This window comes from Cyclopterus lumpus, chromosome 22 (genome assembly GCF_009769545.1).
Source record: "Cyclopterus lumpus isolate fCycLum1 chromosome 22, fCycLum1.pri, whole genome shotgun sequence".
Lineage (NCBI taxonomy): Eukaryota > Metazoa > Chordata > Actinopteri > Perciformes > Cyclopteridae > Cyclopterus > Cyclopterus lumpus.
In genome coordinates this window covers 23,257,106-23,272,105 of record NC_046987.1, presented here as the reverse complement: position 1 = coordinate 23,272,105, position 15,000 = coordinate 23,257,106, and the positions used below count along the sequence as shown (strand labels likewise).

Below are 15,000 nucleotides of genomic sequence, written 5' to 3'. Positions count from 1 at the left end.
ATGAGTCTGAACTGGTCTCAACCGGTCAGAACCGGACTGAACCAGGCTGAATGAGTCTGAACTGGTCTCAACCGGTCAGAACCAGGCTGAATGAGTCTGAACTGGTCTCAACCGGGCTGAACCAGTCAGAATGAGTCTGAACTGGTCTCAACCGGGCTGAACCAGGCTGAATGAGTCTGAACTGGTCTCAACCGGTCAGAACCAGGCTGAATGAGTCTGAACTGGTCTCAACCAGTCAGAACCAGGCTGAATGAGTCTGAACTGGTCTCAACCGGGCTGAACCGGGCTGAACCAGTCAGAATGAGTCTGAACTGGTCTCAACCGGGCTGAACCAGGCTGAATGAGTCTGAACTGGTCTCAACCGGGCTGAACCAGGCTGAATGAGTCTGAACTGGTCTCAACCGGTCAGAACCGGGCTGAACCAGGCTGAATGAGTCTGAACTGGTCTCAACCGGGCTGAACCAGTCAGAATGAGTCTGAACTGGTCTCAACCGGTCAGAACCGGACTGAACCAGGCTGAATGAGTCTGAACTGGTCTCAACCGGTCAGAACCGGGCTGAATGAGTCTGAACTGGTCTCAACCGGTCAGAACCGGGCTGAACCAGGCTGAATGAGTCTGAACTGGTCTCAACCGGTCAGAACCGGGCTGAATGAGTCTGAACTGGTCTCAACCGGTCAGAACTGGGCTGAGCTGTTCTGAACTGGTCTCAACCGGTCAGAACCGGGCTGAGCTGTTCTGAACTGGTCTCAACCGGTCAGAACCGGACTGAACCAGGCTGAATGAGTCTGAACTGGTCTCAACCGGTCAGAACCGGACTGAACCAGGCTGAATGAGTCTGAACTGGTCTCAACCGGGCTGAACCAGGCTGAATGAGTCTGAACTGGTCTCAACCGGTCAGAACCGGGCTGAACCAGGCTGAATGAGTCTGAACTGGTCTCAACCGGGCTGAACCAGTCAGAATAAGTCTGAACTGGTCTCAACCGGTCAGAACCGGACTGAACCAGGCTGAATGAGTCTGAACTGGTCTCAACCGGTCAGAACCGGACTGAACCAGGCTGAATGAGTCTGAACTGGTCTCAACCGGTCAGAACCGGGCTGAATGAGTCTGAACTGGTCTTAACCGGTCAGAACCAGGCTGAATGAGTCTGAACTGGTCTCAACCGGGCTGAACCAGTCAGAATGAGTCTGAACTGGTCTCAACCGGGCTGAACCAGGCTGAATGAGTCTGAACTGGTCTCAAACCGGTCAGAACCAGGCTGAATGAGTCTGAACTGGTCTCAACCGGTCAGAACCGGACTGAACCAGGCTGAATGAGTCTGAACTGGTCTCAACCGGGCTGAACCAGTCAGAATGAGTCTGAACTGGTCTCAACCGGTCAGAACCGGACTGAACCAGGCTGAATGAGTCTGAACTGGTCTCAACCGGTCAGAACCAGTCAGAATGAGTCTGAACTGGTCTCAACCGGGCTGAACCGGGCTGAACCAGTCAGAATGAGTCTGAACTGGTCTCAACCGGGCTGAACCAGGCTGAATGAGTCTGAACTGGTCTCAACCGGGCTGAACCAGGCTGAATGAGTCTGAACTGGTCTCAACCGGTCAGAACCGGGCTGAACCAGGCTGAATGAGTCTGAACTGGTCTCAACCGGGCTGAACCAGTCAGAATGAGTCTGAACTGGTCTCAACCGGTCAGAACCGGACTGAACCAGGCTGAATGAGTCTGAACTGGTCTCAACCGGTCAGAACCGGGCTGAATGAGTCTGAACTGGTCTCAACCGGTCAGAACCGGGCTGAACCAGGCTGAGCTGTTCTGAACTGGTCTCAACCGGTCAGAACCGGACTGAACCAGGCTGAATGAGTCTGAACTGGTCTCAACCGGTCAGAACCGGACTGAACCAGGCTGAATGAGTCTGAACTGGTCTCAACCGGTCAGAACCGGGCTGAACCAGGCTGAGCTGTTCTGAACTGGTCTCAACCGGTCAGAACCGGACTGAACCAGGCTGAATGAGTCTGAACTGGTCTCAACCGGTCAGAACCGGGCTGAATGAGTCTGAACTGGTCTCAACCGGTCAGAACCGGGCTGAACCAGGCTGAGCTGTTCTGAACTGGTCTCAACCGGTCAGAACCTGACTGAACCAGGCTGAATGAGTCTGAACTGGTCTCAACCGGTCAGAACCGGACTGAACCAGGCTGAATGAGTCTGAACTGGTCTCAACCGGTCAGAACCGGGCTGAACCAGGCTGAGCTGTTCTGAACTGGTCTCAACCGGTCAGAACCGGACTGAACCAGGCTGAATGAGTCTGAACTGGTCTCAACCGGTCAGAACCAGGCTGAATGAGTCTGAACTGGTCTCAACCGGTCAGAACCGGACTGAACCAGGCTGAATGAGTCTGAACTGGTCTCAACCGGGCTGAACCAGTCAGAATGAGTCTGAACTGGTCTCAACCGGTCAGAACCGGACTGAACCAGGCTGAATGAGTCTGAACTGGTCTCAACCGGGCTGAACCAGGCTGAATGAGTCTGAACTGGTCTCAACCAGTCAGAACCGGACTGAACCAGGCTGAATGAGTCTGAACTGGTCTCAACCGGGCTGAACCAGTCAGAATGAGTCTGAACTGGTCTCAACCGGTCAGAACCGGACTGAACCAGGCTGAATGAGTCTGAACTGGTCTCAACTGGTCAGAACCGGGCTGAATGAGTCTGAACTGGTCTCAACCGGGCTGAACCGGGCTGAACCAGTCAGAATGAGTCTGAACTGGTCTCAACCGGGCTGAACCAGGCTGAATGAGTCTGAACTGGTCTCAACCGGGCTGAACCAGGCTGAATGAGTCTGAACTGGTCTCAACCGTTCAGAACCGGGCTAAATGAGTCTGAACTGGTCTCAACCGGTCAGAACCGGGCTGAACCAGTCAGAATGAGTCTGAACTGGTCTCAACCGGGCTGAACCGGGCTGAACCAGTCAGAATGAGTCTGAACTGGTCTCAACCGGGCTGAACCAGGCTGAATGAGTCTGAACTGGTCTCAACCGGGCTGAACCAGGCTGAATGAGTCTGAACTGGTCTCAACCGGTCAGAACCGGGCTGAACCAAGCTGAATGAGTCTGAACTGGTCTCAACCGGTCAGAACCAGGCTGAATGAGTCTGAACTGGTCTCAACCGGGCTGAACCAGTCAGAATGAGTCTGAACTGGTCTCAACCGGGCTGAACCAGGCTGAATGAGTCTGAACTGGTCTCAACCGGGCTGAACCAGTCAGAATGAGTCTGAACTGGTCTCAACCGGGCTGAACCAGGCTGAATGAGTCTGAACTGGTCTCAACCGGGCTGAACCAGGCTGAATGAGTCTGAACTGGTCTCAACCGGTCAGAACCGGGCTGAACCAGGCTGAATGAGTCTGAACTGGTCTCAACCGGGCTGAACCAGGCTGAATGAGTCTGAACAGGTCTCAACCGGGCTGAACCAGGCTGAATGAGTCTGAACTGGTCTCAACCGGTCAGAACCGGGCTGAACCAGGCTGAATGAGTCTGAACTGGTCTCAACCGGGCTGAACCAGTCAGAATGAGTCTGAACTGGTCTCAACCGGTCAGAACCGGACTGAACCAGGCTGAATGAGTCTGAACTGGTCTCAACCGGTCAGAACCGGGCTGAATGAGTCTGAACTGGTCTCAACCGGTCAGAACCAGGCTGAATGAGTCTGAACTGGTCTCAACCGGGCTGAACCGGGCTGAACCAGTCAGAATGAGTCTCAACTGGTCTCAACCGGGCTGAACCAGGCTGAATGAGTCTGAACTGGTCTCAACCGGGCTGAACCAGGCTGAATGAGTCTGAACTGGTCTCAACCGGTCAGAACCGGGCTGAACCAGGCTGAATGAGTCTGAACTGGTCTCAACCGGTCAGAACCAGGCTGAATGAGTCTGAACTGGTCTCAACCGGTCAGAAACGGACTGAACCAGGCTGAATGAGTCTGAACTGGTCTCAACCGGGCTGAACCAGTCAGAATGAGTCTGAACTGGTCCCAACCGGTCAGAACCGGACTGAACCAGGCTGAATGAGTCTGAACTGGTCTCAACCGGTCAGAACCGGGCTGAACCAGGCTGAGCTGTTCTGAACTGGTCTCAACCGGTCAGAACCGGACTGAACCAGGCTGAATGAGTCTGAACTGGTCTCAACCGGTCAGAACCGGGCTGAATGAGTCTGAACTGGTCTCAACCGGTCAGAACCGGACTGAACCAGGCTGAATGAGTCTGAACTGGTCTCAACCGGGCTGAACCAGGCTGAATGAGTCTGAACTGGTCTCAACCGGGCTGAACCAGGCTGAATGAGTCTGAACTGGTCTCAACCGTTCAGAACCGGGCTAAATGAGTCTGAACTGGTCTCAACCGGTCAGAACCGGGCTGAACCTGTCAGAATGAGTCTGAACTGGTCTCAACCGGGCTGAACCGGGCTGAACCAGTCAGAATGAGTCTGAACTGGTCTCAACCGGGCTGAACCAGGCTGAATGAGTCTGAACTGGTCTCAACCGGGCTGAACCAGGCTGAATGAGTCTGAACTGGTCTCAACCGGTCAGAACCGGGCTGAACCAAGCTGAATGAGTCTGAACTGGTCTCAACCGGTCAGAACCAGGCTGAATGAGTCTGAACTGGTCTCAACCGGGCTGAACCAGTCAGAATGAGTCTGAACTGGTCTCAACCGGGCTGAACCAGGCTGAATGAGTCTGAACTGGTCTCAACCGGGCTGAACCAGTCAGAATGAGTCTGAACTGGTCTCAACCGGGCTGAACCAGGCTGAATGAGTCTGAACTGGTCTCAACCGGGCTGAACCAGGCTGAATGAGTCTGAACTGGTCTCAACCGGTCAGAACCGGGCTGAACCAGGCTGAATGAGTCTGAACTGGTCTCAACCGGGCTGAACCAGGCTGAATGAGTCTGAACAGGTCTCAACCGGGCTGAACCAGGCTGAATGAGTCTGAACTGGTCTCAACCGGTCAGAACCGGGCTGAACCAGGCTGAATGAGTCTGAACTGGTCTCAACCGGGCTGAACCAGTCAGAATGAGTCTGAACTGGTCTCAACCGGTCAGAACCGGACTGAACCAGGCTGAATGAGTCTGAACTGGTCTCAACCGGTCAGAACCGGGCTGAATGAGTCTGAACTGGTCTCAACCGGTCAGAACCAGGCTGAATGAGTCTGAACTGGTCTCAACCGGGCTGAACCGGGCTGAACCAGTCAGAATGAGTCTCAACTGGTCTCAACCGGGCTGAACCAGGCTGAATGAGTCTGAACTGGTCTCAACCGGGCTGAACCAGGCTGAATGAGTCTGAACTGGTCTCAACCGGTCAGAACCGGGCTGAACCAGGCTGAATGAGTCTGAACTGGTCTCAACCGGTCAGAACCAGGCTGAATGAGTCTGAACTGGTCTCAACCGGTCAGAAACGGACTGAACCAGGCTGAATGAGTCTGAACTGGTCTCAACCGGGCTGAACCAGTCAGAATGAGTCTGAACTGGTCCCAACCGGTCAGAACCGGACTGAACCAGGCTGAATGAGTCTGAACTGGTCTCAACCGGTCAGAACCGGGCTGAACCAGGCTGAGCTGTTCTGAACTGGTCTCAACCGGTCAGAACCGGACTGAACCAGGCTGAATGAGTCTGAACTGGTCTCAACCGGTCAGAACCGGGCTGAATGAGTCTGAACTGGTCTCAACCGGTCAGAACCGGACTGAACCAGGCTGAATGAGTCTGAACTGGTCTCAACCGGTCAGAACCAGGCTGAATGAGTCTGAACTGGTCTCAACCGGTCAGAACCGGACTGAACCAGGCTGAATGAGTCTGAACTGGTCTCAACCGGGCTGAACCAGGCTGAATGAGTCTGAACTGGTCTCAACCGGGCTGAACCAGGCTGAATGAGTCTGAACTGGTCTCAACCGTTCAGAACCGGGCTAAATGAGTCTGAACTGGTCTCAACCGGTCAGAACCGGGCTGAACCAGTCAGAATGAGTCTGAACTGGTCTCAACCGGTCAGAACCGGGCTGAATGAGTCTGAACTGGTCTCAACCGGTCAGAACCGGACTGAACCAGGCTGAATGAGTCTGAACTGGTCTCAACCGGTCAGAACCAGGCTGAATGAGTCTGAACTGGTCTCAACCGGTCAGAACCGGACTGAACCAGGCTGAATGAGTCTGAACTGGTCAGAACCGGACTGAACCAGGCTGAATGAGTCTGAACTGGTCTCAACCGGTCAGAACCGGGCTGAACCAGTCAGAATGAGTCTGAACTGGTCTCAACCGGTCAGAACCGGGCTGAACCAGGCTGAGCTGTTCTGAACTGGTCTCAACCGGTCAGAACCGGACTGAACCAGGCTGAATGAGTCTGAACTGGTCTCAACCGGTCAGAACCGGGCTGAATGAGTCTGAACTGGTCTCAACCGGTCAGAACCGGGCTGAACCAGGCTGAGCTGTTCTGAACTGGTCTCAACCGGTCAGAACCGGACTGAACCAGGCTGAATGAGTCTGAACTGGTCTCAACCGGTCAGAACCGGACTGAACCAGGCTGAATGAGTCTGAACTGGTCTCAACCGGTCAGAACCGGGCTGAACCAGGCTGAATGAGTCTGAACTGGTCTCAACCGGTCAGAACCGGACTGAACCAGGCAGAATGAGTCTGAACTGGTCTGTCTTCGTTGGTTCCAGGGTGGAGCAGCAGCTGATGTCCCGGATGATCTCAGAGATGTATCGACCCCCTCTCCCCGACCCCGCCCAGAATGACTACACTGACCAATCAAAGTCCGAGGAGCAGAGCGCCACCTCAGACATCGGTGAGCCGACCAATAAGAGCAGAGTTCTCATGGTGCTCCCTCATTGGTCTGACAGTCTGATGTTTTTAATTTATTCTCATAAGGTGATGATACGTTATAGAAGGAAACTTTCTTATTGCTTTGAAATATGTTTTAATATTTATTCTGTTTCTCACCGGTGGAGTTAGTCCTGAAAGAATAAGAATAAGCAACACGTTCATTTAATATAATACACACATTCAATTATAGTTAGATCTATGGTCTCTATATGAAGCAGACTATTGTTGTGGGTGTTCTGACCGTGTTGTTGTTTTGTGATGGTGTTGTTGTTGTTGTTTGTTCTGACTGTGTTGTCGAGTGTTCTAATGGTGTTGTTGTGGGTTCAGTAAGAGGTGGAGGTCTGCAGCTCTTTGTGGACTGCAACATGTCAGTGGACTCGGCTCTGATCCTGGAGCTGGTTAGTGAGGTTCTGACGGAGCAAGTTGCCCTGCTGCTGAGACAGAGGGACTCACTGGAACCAGGACCAGAACCAGGACCGGAGCCAGCAGAACCAGGTCCAGGATACCCTCAGGTCAGGAGGTACAGCATCTTCAGTCTGTCTTTGTGTTCTGATCACAAACTGAATCTTGTTGTCCATTCCGTTACAGGACAAACTGGTATCACTGGTTCCTACACCGACGCTTCAACCCAGCCCCGCCGCACCCAACACAGAGACCCCGCCCCTGACCACGCCCCCTGCCTCTGAACCAACCAGCCTGCTGAACGACGAGTCTCTTCGGCCAATCACAGATCCAGGTCAGACACAGCAGCAGTAGGTTTGTTCGAGATGAGCCAGACATGACTTCCTGTTAGTCTATAGAGGAACTCCACCACGGTCACATGACTTCCTGTTAGTCTATAGAGGAACTCCACCACGGTCACATGACTTCCTGTTAGTCTATAGAGGAACTCCACCACGGTCACATGACTTCCTGTTAGTCTATAGAGGAACTCCACCACGGTCACATGACTTCCTGTTAGTCTATAGAGGAACTCCACCACGGTCACATGACTTCATGTTAGTCTATAGAGGAACTCCACCACGGTCACATGACTTCATGTTAGTCTATAGAGGAACTCCACCACGGTCACATGACTTCCTGTTAGTCTATAGAGGAACTCCACCACGGTCACATGACTTTTACATTACATTACATTACATTACATGTAATTTAGCTGACGCTTTTATCCAAAGCGACTTACAATAAGTGCATTAAACCATGAGTCCAAACTCAGAACAACAAGAATCAAGCAAGTACAATTTCTTCAATAAAGTTAAACTACAAAGTGCTATCAGTAAGAGACATTTAAGTGTTACTAAAGTGTTAAACTACAAAGTGCTATCAGTAAGAGACATTTAAGTGTTGCTAAAGTGCTACTACGGCTCTACCTTCCCTATTCAAGGTGTAGTCGGTATGGTTTGTAGAGACTTCCTGTCCTGATGTCAATGGGGAGCTCGTTCCACCAATGAGGAGCCAGAACAGCAATGTCCTGGGTGTGAGGTTAGACCATGTCCTGGGTGTGAGGTTAGACCATGTCCTGGGTGTGAGGGTAGACCATGTCCTGGTGTGAGGTTAGACCATGTCCTGGATGTGAGGTTAGACCATGTCCTGGTGTGAGGTTAGACCATGTCCTGGATGTGAGGTTAGACCATGTCCTGGGTGTGAGGGTAGACCATGTCCTGGTGTGAGGTTAGACCATGTCCTGGATGTGAGGTTAGACCATGTCCTGGGTGTGAGGTTAGACCATGTCCTGGATGAAGGTTAGACCATGTCCTGGGTGTGAGGTTAAACCATGTCCTGGGTGTGAGGTTAGACCATGTCCTGGATGAAGGTTAGACCATGTCCTGGATGTGAGGTTAGACCATGTCCTGGGTGTGAGGTTAGACCATGTCCTGGATGAAGGTTAGACCATGTCCTGGGTGTGAGGTTAAACCATGTCCTGGATGTGAGGTTAGACCATGTCCTGGGTGTGAGGTTAGACCATGTCCTGGATGAAGGTTAGACCATGTCCTGGGTGTGAGGTTAAACCATGTCCTGGATGAAGGTTAGACCATGTCCTGGTGTGAGGTTAGACCATGTCCTGGATGAAGGTTAGACCATGTCCTGGATGTGAGGTTAGACCATGTCCTGGGTGTGAGGTTAGACCATGTCCTGGGTGTGAGGTTAGACCATGTCCTGGGTGTGAGGTTAGACCATGTCCTGGGTGTGAGGTTAGACCATGTCCTGGATGAAGGTTAGACCATGTCCTGGATGTAAGGTTAGACCATGTCCTGGATGTAAGGTTAGACCATGTCCTGGATGAAGGTTAGACCATGTCCTGGGTGTGAGGTTAGACCATGTCCTGGGTGTGAGGTTAGACCATGTCCTGGATGAAGGTTAGACCATGTCCTGGTGTGAGGTTAGACCATGTCCTGGATGAAGGTTAGACCATGTCCTGGATGTAAGGTTAGACCATGTCCTGGATGAAGGTTAGACCATGTCCTGGGTGTGAGGTTAGACCATGTCCTGGGTGTGAGGTTAGACCATGTCCTGGGTGTGAGGTTAGACCATGTCCTGGGTGTGAGGTTAGACCATGTCCTGGATGAAGGTTAGACCATGTCCTGGATGTAAGGTTAGACCATGTCCTGGATGAAGGTTAGACCATGTCCTGGATGTAAGGTTAGACCATGTCCTGGATGAAGGTTAGACCATGTCCTGGGTGTGAGGTTAGACCATGTCCTGGGTGTGAGGTTAGACCATGTCCTGGATGAAGGTTAGACCATGTCCTGGATGAAGGTTAGACCATGTCCTGGATGTAAGGTTAGACCATGTCCTGGATGTAAGGTTAGACCATGTCCTGGATGAAGGTTAGACCATGTCTTGGGTGTGAGGTTAGACCATGTCCTGGGTGTGAGGTTAGACCATGTCCTGGATGAAGGTTAGACCATGTCCTGGATGTAAGGTTAGACCATGTCCTGGATGAAGGTTAGACCATGTCCTGGGTGTGAGGTTAGACCATGTCCTGGATGTGAGGTTAGACCATGTCCTGGATGTGAGGTTAGACCATGTCCTGGATGTGAGGTTAGACCATGTTCTGGGTGTGAGGTTAGACCATGTCCTGGATGAAGGTTAGACCATGTCCTGGGTGTGAGGTTAGACCATGTCCTGGATGAAGGTTAGACCATGTCCTGGGTGTGAGGTTAGACCATGTCCTGGATGTGAGGTTAGACCATGTCCTGGTGTGAGGTTAGACCATGTCCTGGGTGTGAGGTTAGACCATGTCCTGGGTGTGAGGTTAGACCATGTCCTGGATGTGAGGTCAGACCATGTCCTGGATGTGAGGTTAGACCATGTCCTGGGTGAAGGTTAGACCATGTCCTGGATGTGAGGTTAGACCATGTCCTGGATGTGAGGTTAGACCATGTCCTATGTGTGAGGTTAGACCATGTCCTGGTGTGAGGTTAGACCATGTCCTGGTGTGAGGTTAGACCATGTCCTGGTGTGAGGTTAGACCATGTCCTGGGTGTGAGGTTAGACCATGTCCTGGTGTGAGGTTAGACCATGTCCCGGTAACCAGTGAAGGTCGCGGAGGAGCGGAGGATTGTGGGTAAATTTCGGAGGTTGAAGACCAGTCGAGCAGCTGCATTCTGGATGAGCTGTAGAGGTCGAATGGCATTAGCAGGTAGACCTGAAGGAGGAGTTACAGTAGTCTAGCTGTGAGATGACCAGAACCTGGACCAGGACCTGGACCAGAACCTGGACCAGGACCTGGACCGCCTTCTGAGTGAGAAGAGGTCGTATTCTCCTGATGTTGTACAGCATGTACCTACAGGAGCGTGTTGCTGCGGTAATGTTGGCAGTCAGGGAGAGTTGACTGACAGGTGTCACACCGAGGTTCCTGGCAGTCGGGGGCGGGGCCAACACTGAGTTGTTGAAGGTGAGACAGACATCCACTGAGAGATGTCAGTCAGACATCCACTGAGAGATGTCAGTCAGACAGGCAGAGATTCGTGCTGCTACCTGTGTTTCAGATTGGGGAAACGAGAGGATCAGTTGGGTGTCGTCAGCATAGCTGTGGTAGGTGAAGCCATGAGAGAGAATGACAGAGAGAGAGAGTTGGTGTACAGAGAGAAGAGAAGAGGACCAAGTACTGAGCCCTGAGGGACCCCAGTAGTCAGAGGACAAGGCTCAGACACAGATCCTCTCCAGGTTACCCGGTAAGAGCGGTCGGTGAGGTAGGATGAGAAGAGTGAGAGCAGAGCCTGAGATACCAGGTCCTGGAGGGAGGACATGAGGATCTGGTGGTTCACTGTGTCAAAGGCAGCGGAAAGGTCTAGAAGGATGAGGACAGAGGAGAGAGAGGCTGCTCTAGTGTGAAGGATAAGGACAGAGGAGAGAGGATGCTCTAGTGTGAAGGATAAGGACAGAGGAGAGAGAGGATGCTCTAGTGTGAAGGATAAGGACAGAGGAGAGAGGATGCTCTATTGTGAAGGATAAGGACAGAGGAGAGAGGATGCTCTAGTGTGAAGGATAAGGACAGAGGAGAGAGGTCTCTGTTGAGTGGCCTTTAATCCAGACTGGTGGGGGTCTATAAGGTTGTTACTGTGGAGAAAGGAGGATACTTGGTTAAAGATAGCTCACACAGAGTTTTGGAAAGGAAGGGGAGGAGTTGTTCTTCTGTACCCTTACTTGTTCTTCTGAAGCTGTACTTGTGTACTTGTTCTTCTGTAGCTGTACTTGTGTACTTGTCCTTCTGTAGCTGTACTTGTGTACTTGTTCTTCTGTAGCTGTACTTGTTCTTCTGTAGCTGTACTTGTGTACTTGTTCTTCTGGAGCTGTACTTGTGTACTTGTTCTTCTGTAGCTGTACTTGTTCTTCTGTAGCTGTACTTGTGTACTTGTTCTTCTGTAGCTGTACTTGTGTATTTGTTCTTCTGTAGCTGTACTTGTTCTTCTGTAGCTGTACTTGTGTACTTGTCCTTCTGTAGCTGTACTTGTGTATTTGTTCTTCTGTAGCTGTACTTGTTCTTCTGTAGCTGTACTTGTGTACTTGTTCTTCTGTAGCTGTACTTGTGTACTTGTCCTTCTGTAGCTGTACTTGTGTTCTTGTTTTTCTCAAGCTGTACTTGTGTACTTGTTCTTCTGTAGCTGTACTTGTGTACTTGTTCTTCTGTAGCTGTACTTGTGTACTTGTTCTTCAGTAGCTGTACTTGTGTATTTGTTCTTCTGTAGCTGTACTTGTGTACTTGTTCTTCTGAAGCTGTACTTGTGTACTTGTTCTTCTGTAGCTGTACTTGTGTACTTGTTCTTCTGGAGCTGTACTTGTGTACTTGTTCTTCTGTAGCTGTACTTGTGTACTTGTTCTTCTGTAGCTGTACTTGTGTACTTGTTCTTCAGTAGCTGTACTTGTGTATTTGTTCTTCTGTAGCTGTACTTGTGTACTTGTTCTTCTGTAGCTGTACTTGTGTACTTGTTCTTCAGTAGCTGTACTTGTGTATTTGTTCTTCTGTAGCTGTACTTGTTCTTCTGTAGCTGTACTTGTTCTTCTGTAGCTGTACTTGTGTACTTGTTCTTCAGTAGCTGTACTTGTGTACTTGTTCTTCTGTAGCTGTACTTGTGTACTTGTTCTTCTGTAGCTGTACTTGTGTACTTGTTCTTCTGTAGCTGTACTTGTGTACTTGTTCTTCAGTAGCTGTACTTGTGTATTTGTTCTTCTGTAGCTGTACTTGTTCTTCTGTAGCTGTACTTGTGTACTTGTTCTTCTGTAGCTGTACTTGTGTACTTGTTCTTCTGTAGCTGTACTTGTGTACTTGTTCTTCTGTAGCTGTACTTGTTCTTCTGTAGCTGTACTTGTGTACTTGTTCTTCTGTAGCTGTACTTGTGTACTTGTTCTTCTGTAGCTGTACTTGTATTGGTTGAAGATCTGTCTGACGATGATGATGATGGTTCAATGATCCGTTGTTTCTCTTTCTGTTTGACTATGACCTCAGAGCCTGTAGCCACGCCCACCTCAAGTCCAGAGCCCGCCCCCTTTGCAGGAAGTCCTCCTGCTGTCTGTCAAGCCCCTCCCCCTCTGACCTGGGGAGATGTTGAACTGCCATTGGAGGAGGAGAGACCAGAGGAACAGCTGGATACACGCTCGAAGCTGCTGTATGTACACAGAGAGAGGGGCCTCTAGTGAAAGACCAGTGTCCAGGTGCATTGTGGGAGATGTAGGACATCCAGACATCAGTCTCTCTCTTCTCCTGCAGCGTGATGTCAGTGGCAGAGGAGGAGCCTCTTTTCTCCTCCCCTCTCCCTTCCCCCTCAACCCCCCCTGCTCCCTCCCCGTCTCCTCCTGCTCCTGGTCCTGCTCCTGGTCCTGATCCTGGTCCTGCTCCTGGTCCTGCTCCTGGTCCTGCTCCTGGTCCTGCTCCTGGTCCTGCTCCTGACCCCAGATCAGCGTCCCCCTCCAGCTCCTCAGAGGACTCGAGCAGCACCACAGTGACAGCAGGGACTGAAGCAGCTCTGAAGCACATCTCAGAGGGAGAACTGCTGCTCAGCGTCCACCAGCTGGCTGCCATGACAGGTATCTTCCTCATATAGATCTTCATCTTCATCATCACACCAGAACTCTCTCTGTTCTCCACATTTCAACTAAATCAACTCTCTCTCTCTGTCTCTCTCTATCTGTCTCTCTCTCTCTGTCTCTCTCTCTCTCTCTCTGTCTCTCTCTGTCTCTCTCTCTCTCTCTCTCTCTCTCTGTCTCTCTCTCTGTCTCTCTCTCTGTCTCTCTCTGTCTCTCTCTCTCTCTCTGTCTCTCTCTCTCTCTGTCTCTCTCTCTCTCTCTCTCTGTCTCTCTCTGTCTCTCTCTCTCTCTCTGTCTCTCTCTCTCTCTCTCTCTGTCTCTCTCTCTCTCTCTCTGTCTCTCTCTGTCTCTCTCTCTCTCTCTCTCTGTCTCTCTCTCTCTCTCTGTCTCTCTCTCTCTCTCTCTCTCTCTCTGTCTCTCTCTCTCTCTCTGTCTCTCTCTCTCTCTCTCTCTCTCTCTCTGTCTCTCTCTCTCTCTCTGTCTCTCTCTCTCTCTGTCTCTCTCTGTCTCTCTCTCTCTCTCTCTCTGTCTCTCTCTCTCTCTCTCTCTGTCTCTCTCTCTCTCAGAGGAGGGTGTCTTCAGTTTCTCCAGTTCTCTCCAGGAGCTCCAGGAAATGGTGAGGATACAACTGTAGTATTAATACTACATGTGTAGTGTTAATACTACAGTTGTAGTATTAATACTACAGTTAATACTACAGTTATAGTATTAATACTACATGTGTAGTGTTAATACTACAGTTGTAGTATTAATACTACAGTTAATACTACAGTTGTAGTGTTAATACTACAGTTGTAGTATTAATACTACATGTGTAGTGTTAATACTACAGTTGTAGTAGTAGTACTACAACTATAGAACTATTAGTCCTCAGTGAGGTATTTCTTGTCGTCACTCCTCCAGGACTTTGACCCCCTCAGTGAAGGACAAGTCAAAGGTCACGACCTCCTCAGGGCCAACAAGGAGCACAGAGACACACTGCCAGAGGTACACACACACACACACACACAGATACACACTAGCACATACTATCACTCACTGACCCACACACTAACACACACGACCTCTGACCCCAATGCGTCCTCAGGGCTCCTGGAGCAGGGATCAGGATCAGGAGGAGGGGGGGAGTGTGGGGGAGGATCAGACCTCGTCACCTGGACAGACGAGTCAGGCTGCAGGTGAGACTGCCTTCAGACACAGCTGAGGGATTAACATTGATTCCCTGTGACATCACATCTGTGTGTCTGACTGAAGGCTCAGAAGTCAGTTTGGAAGGGACCGATCAGAGCTCCGTTGCCGTGGGTTACCTGATGGTGGAGCCAATCGGTACTCTGACCTCTGACCTCCAGACCGACCTGGCTCCTCCTCCTCACATGGAGGACCCTGCAGCACAGGTGAGCCACACACACACACAAACAGGTGACACACACACACACACACACACAGGTGACACACACACACACACACACACACAGGTGAGCCACGCACACACACACACACACAGGTGGGCCACACACACACAGGTGACACACACACACAGGTGACACACACACACACAGGTGAGCCACGCACACACACACACACACACACACACACACACAGGTGAGCCACACACACACAGGTGACACACACA

At 51.0% G+C, this 15,000-nt stretch overlaps 1 protein-coding gene across 3 annotated transcripts in view; it reads left to right on the top strand.

Annotated features, from left to right (window-relative positions):
- irf2bpl (interferon regulatory factor 2 binding protein-like) overlaps positions 1-15,000 on the top strand; it is a 40,545-nt gene that overhangs the window by 23,473 nt on the left and 2,072 nt on the right. For all 3 annotated transcript variants that reach the window (XM_034525091.1, XM_034525092.1, XM_034525090.1), the window contains exons 15-23: positions 6,677-6,801; positions 7,167-7,351; positions 7,428-7,575; positions 12,790-12,949; positions 13,051-13,367; positions 13,934-13,983; positions 14,271-14,354; positions 14,455-14,545; positions 14,622-14,761. In XM_034525091.1, the coding sequence (XP_034380982.1) occupies positions 6,677-6,801; positions 7,167-7,351; positions 7,428-7,575; positions 12,790-12,949; positions 13,051-13,367; positions 13,934-13,983; positions 14,271-14,354; positions 14,455-14,545; positions 14,622-14,761 (1,300 nt within the window). The remainder of the gene's footprint in view (positions 1-6,676; positions 6,802-7,166; positions 7,352-7,427; positions 7,576-12,789; positions 12,950-13,050; positions 13,368-13,933; positions 13,984-14,270; positions 14,355-14,454; positions 14,546-14,621; positions 14,762-15,000) is intronic.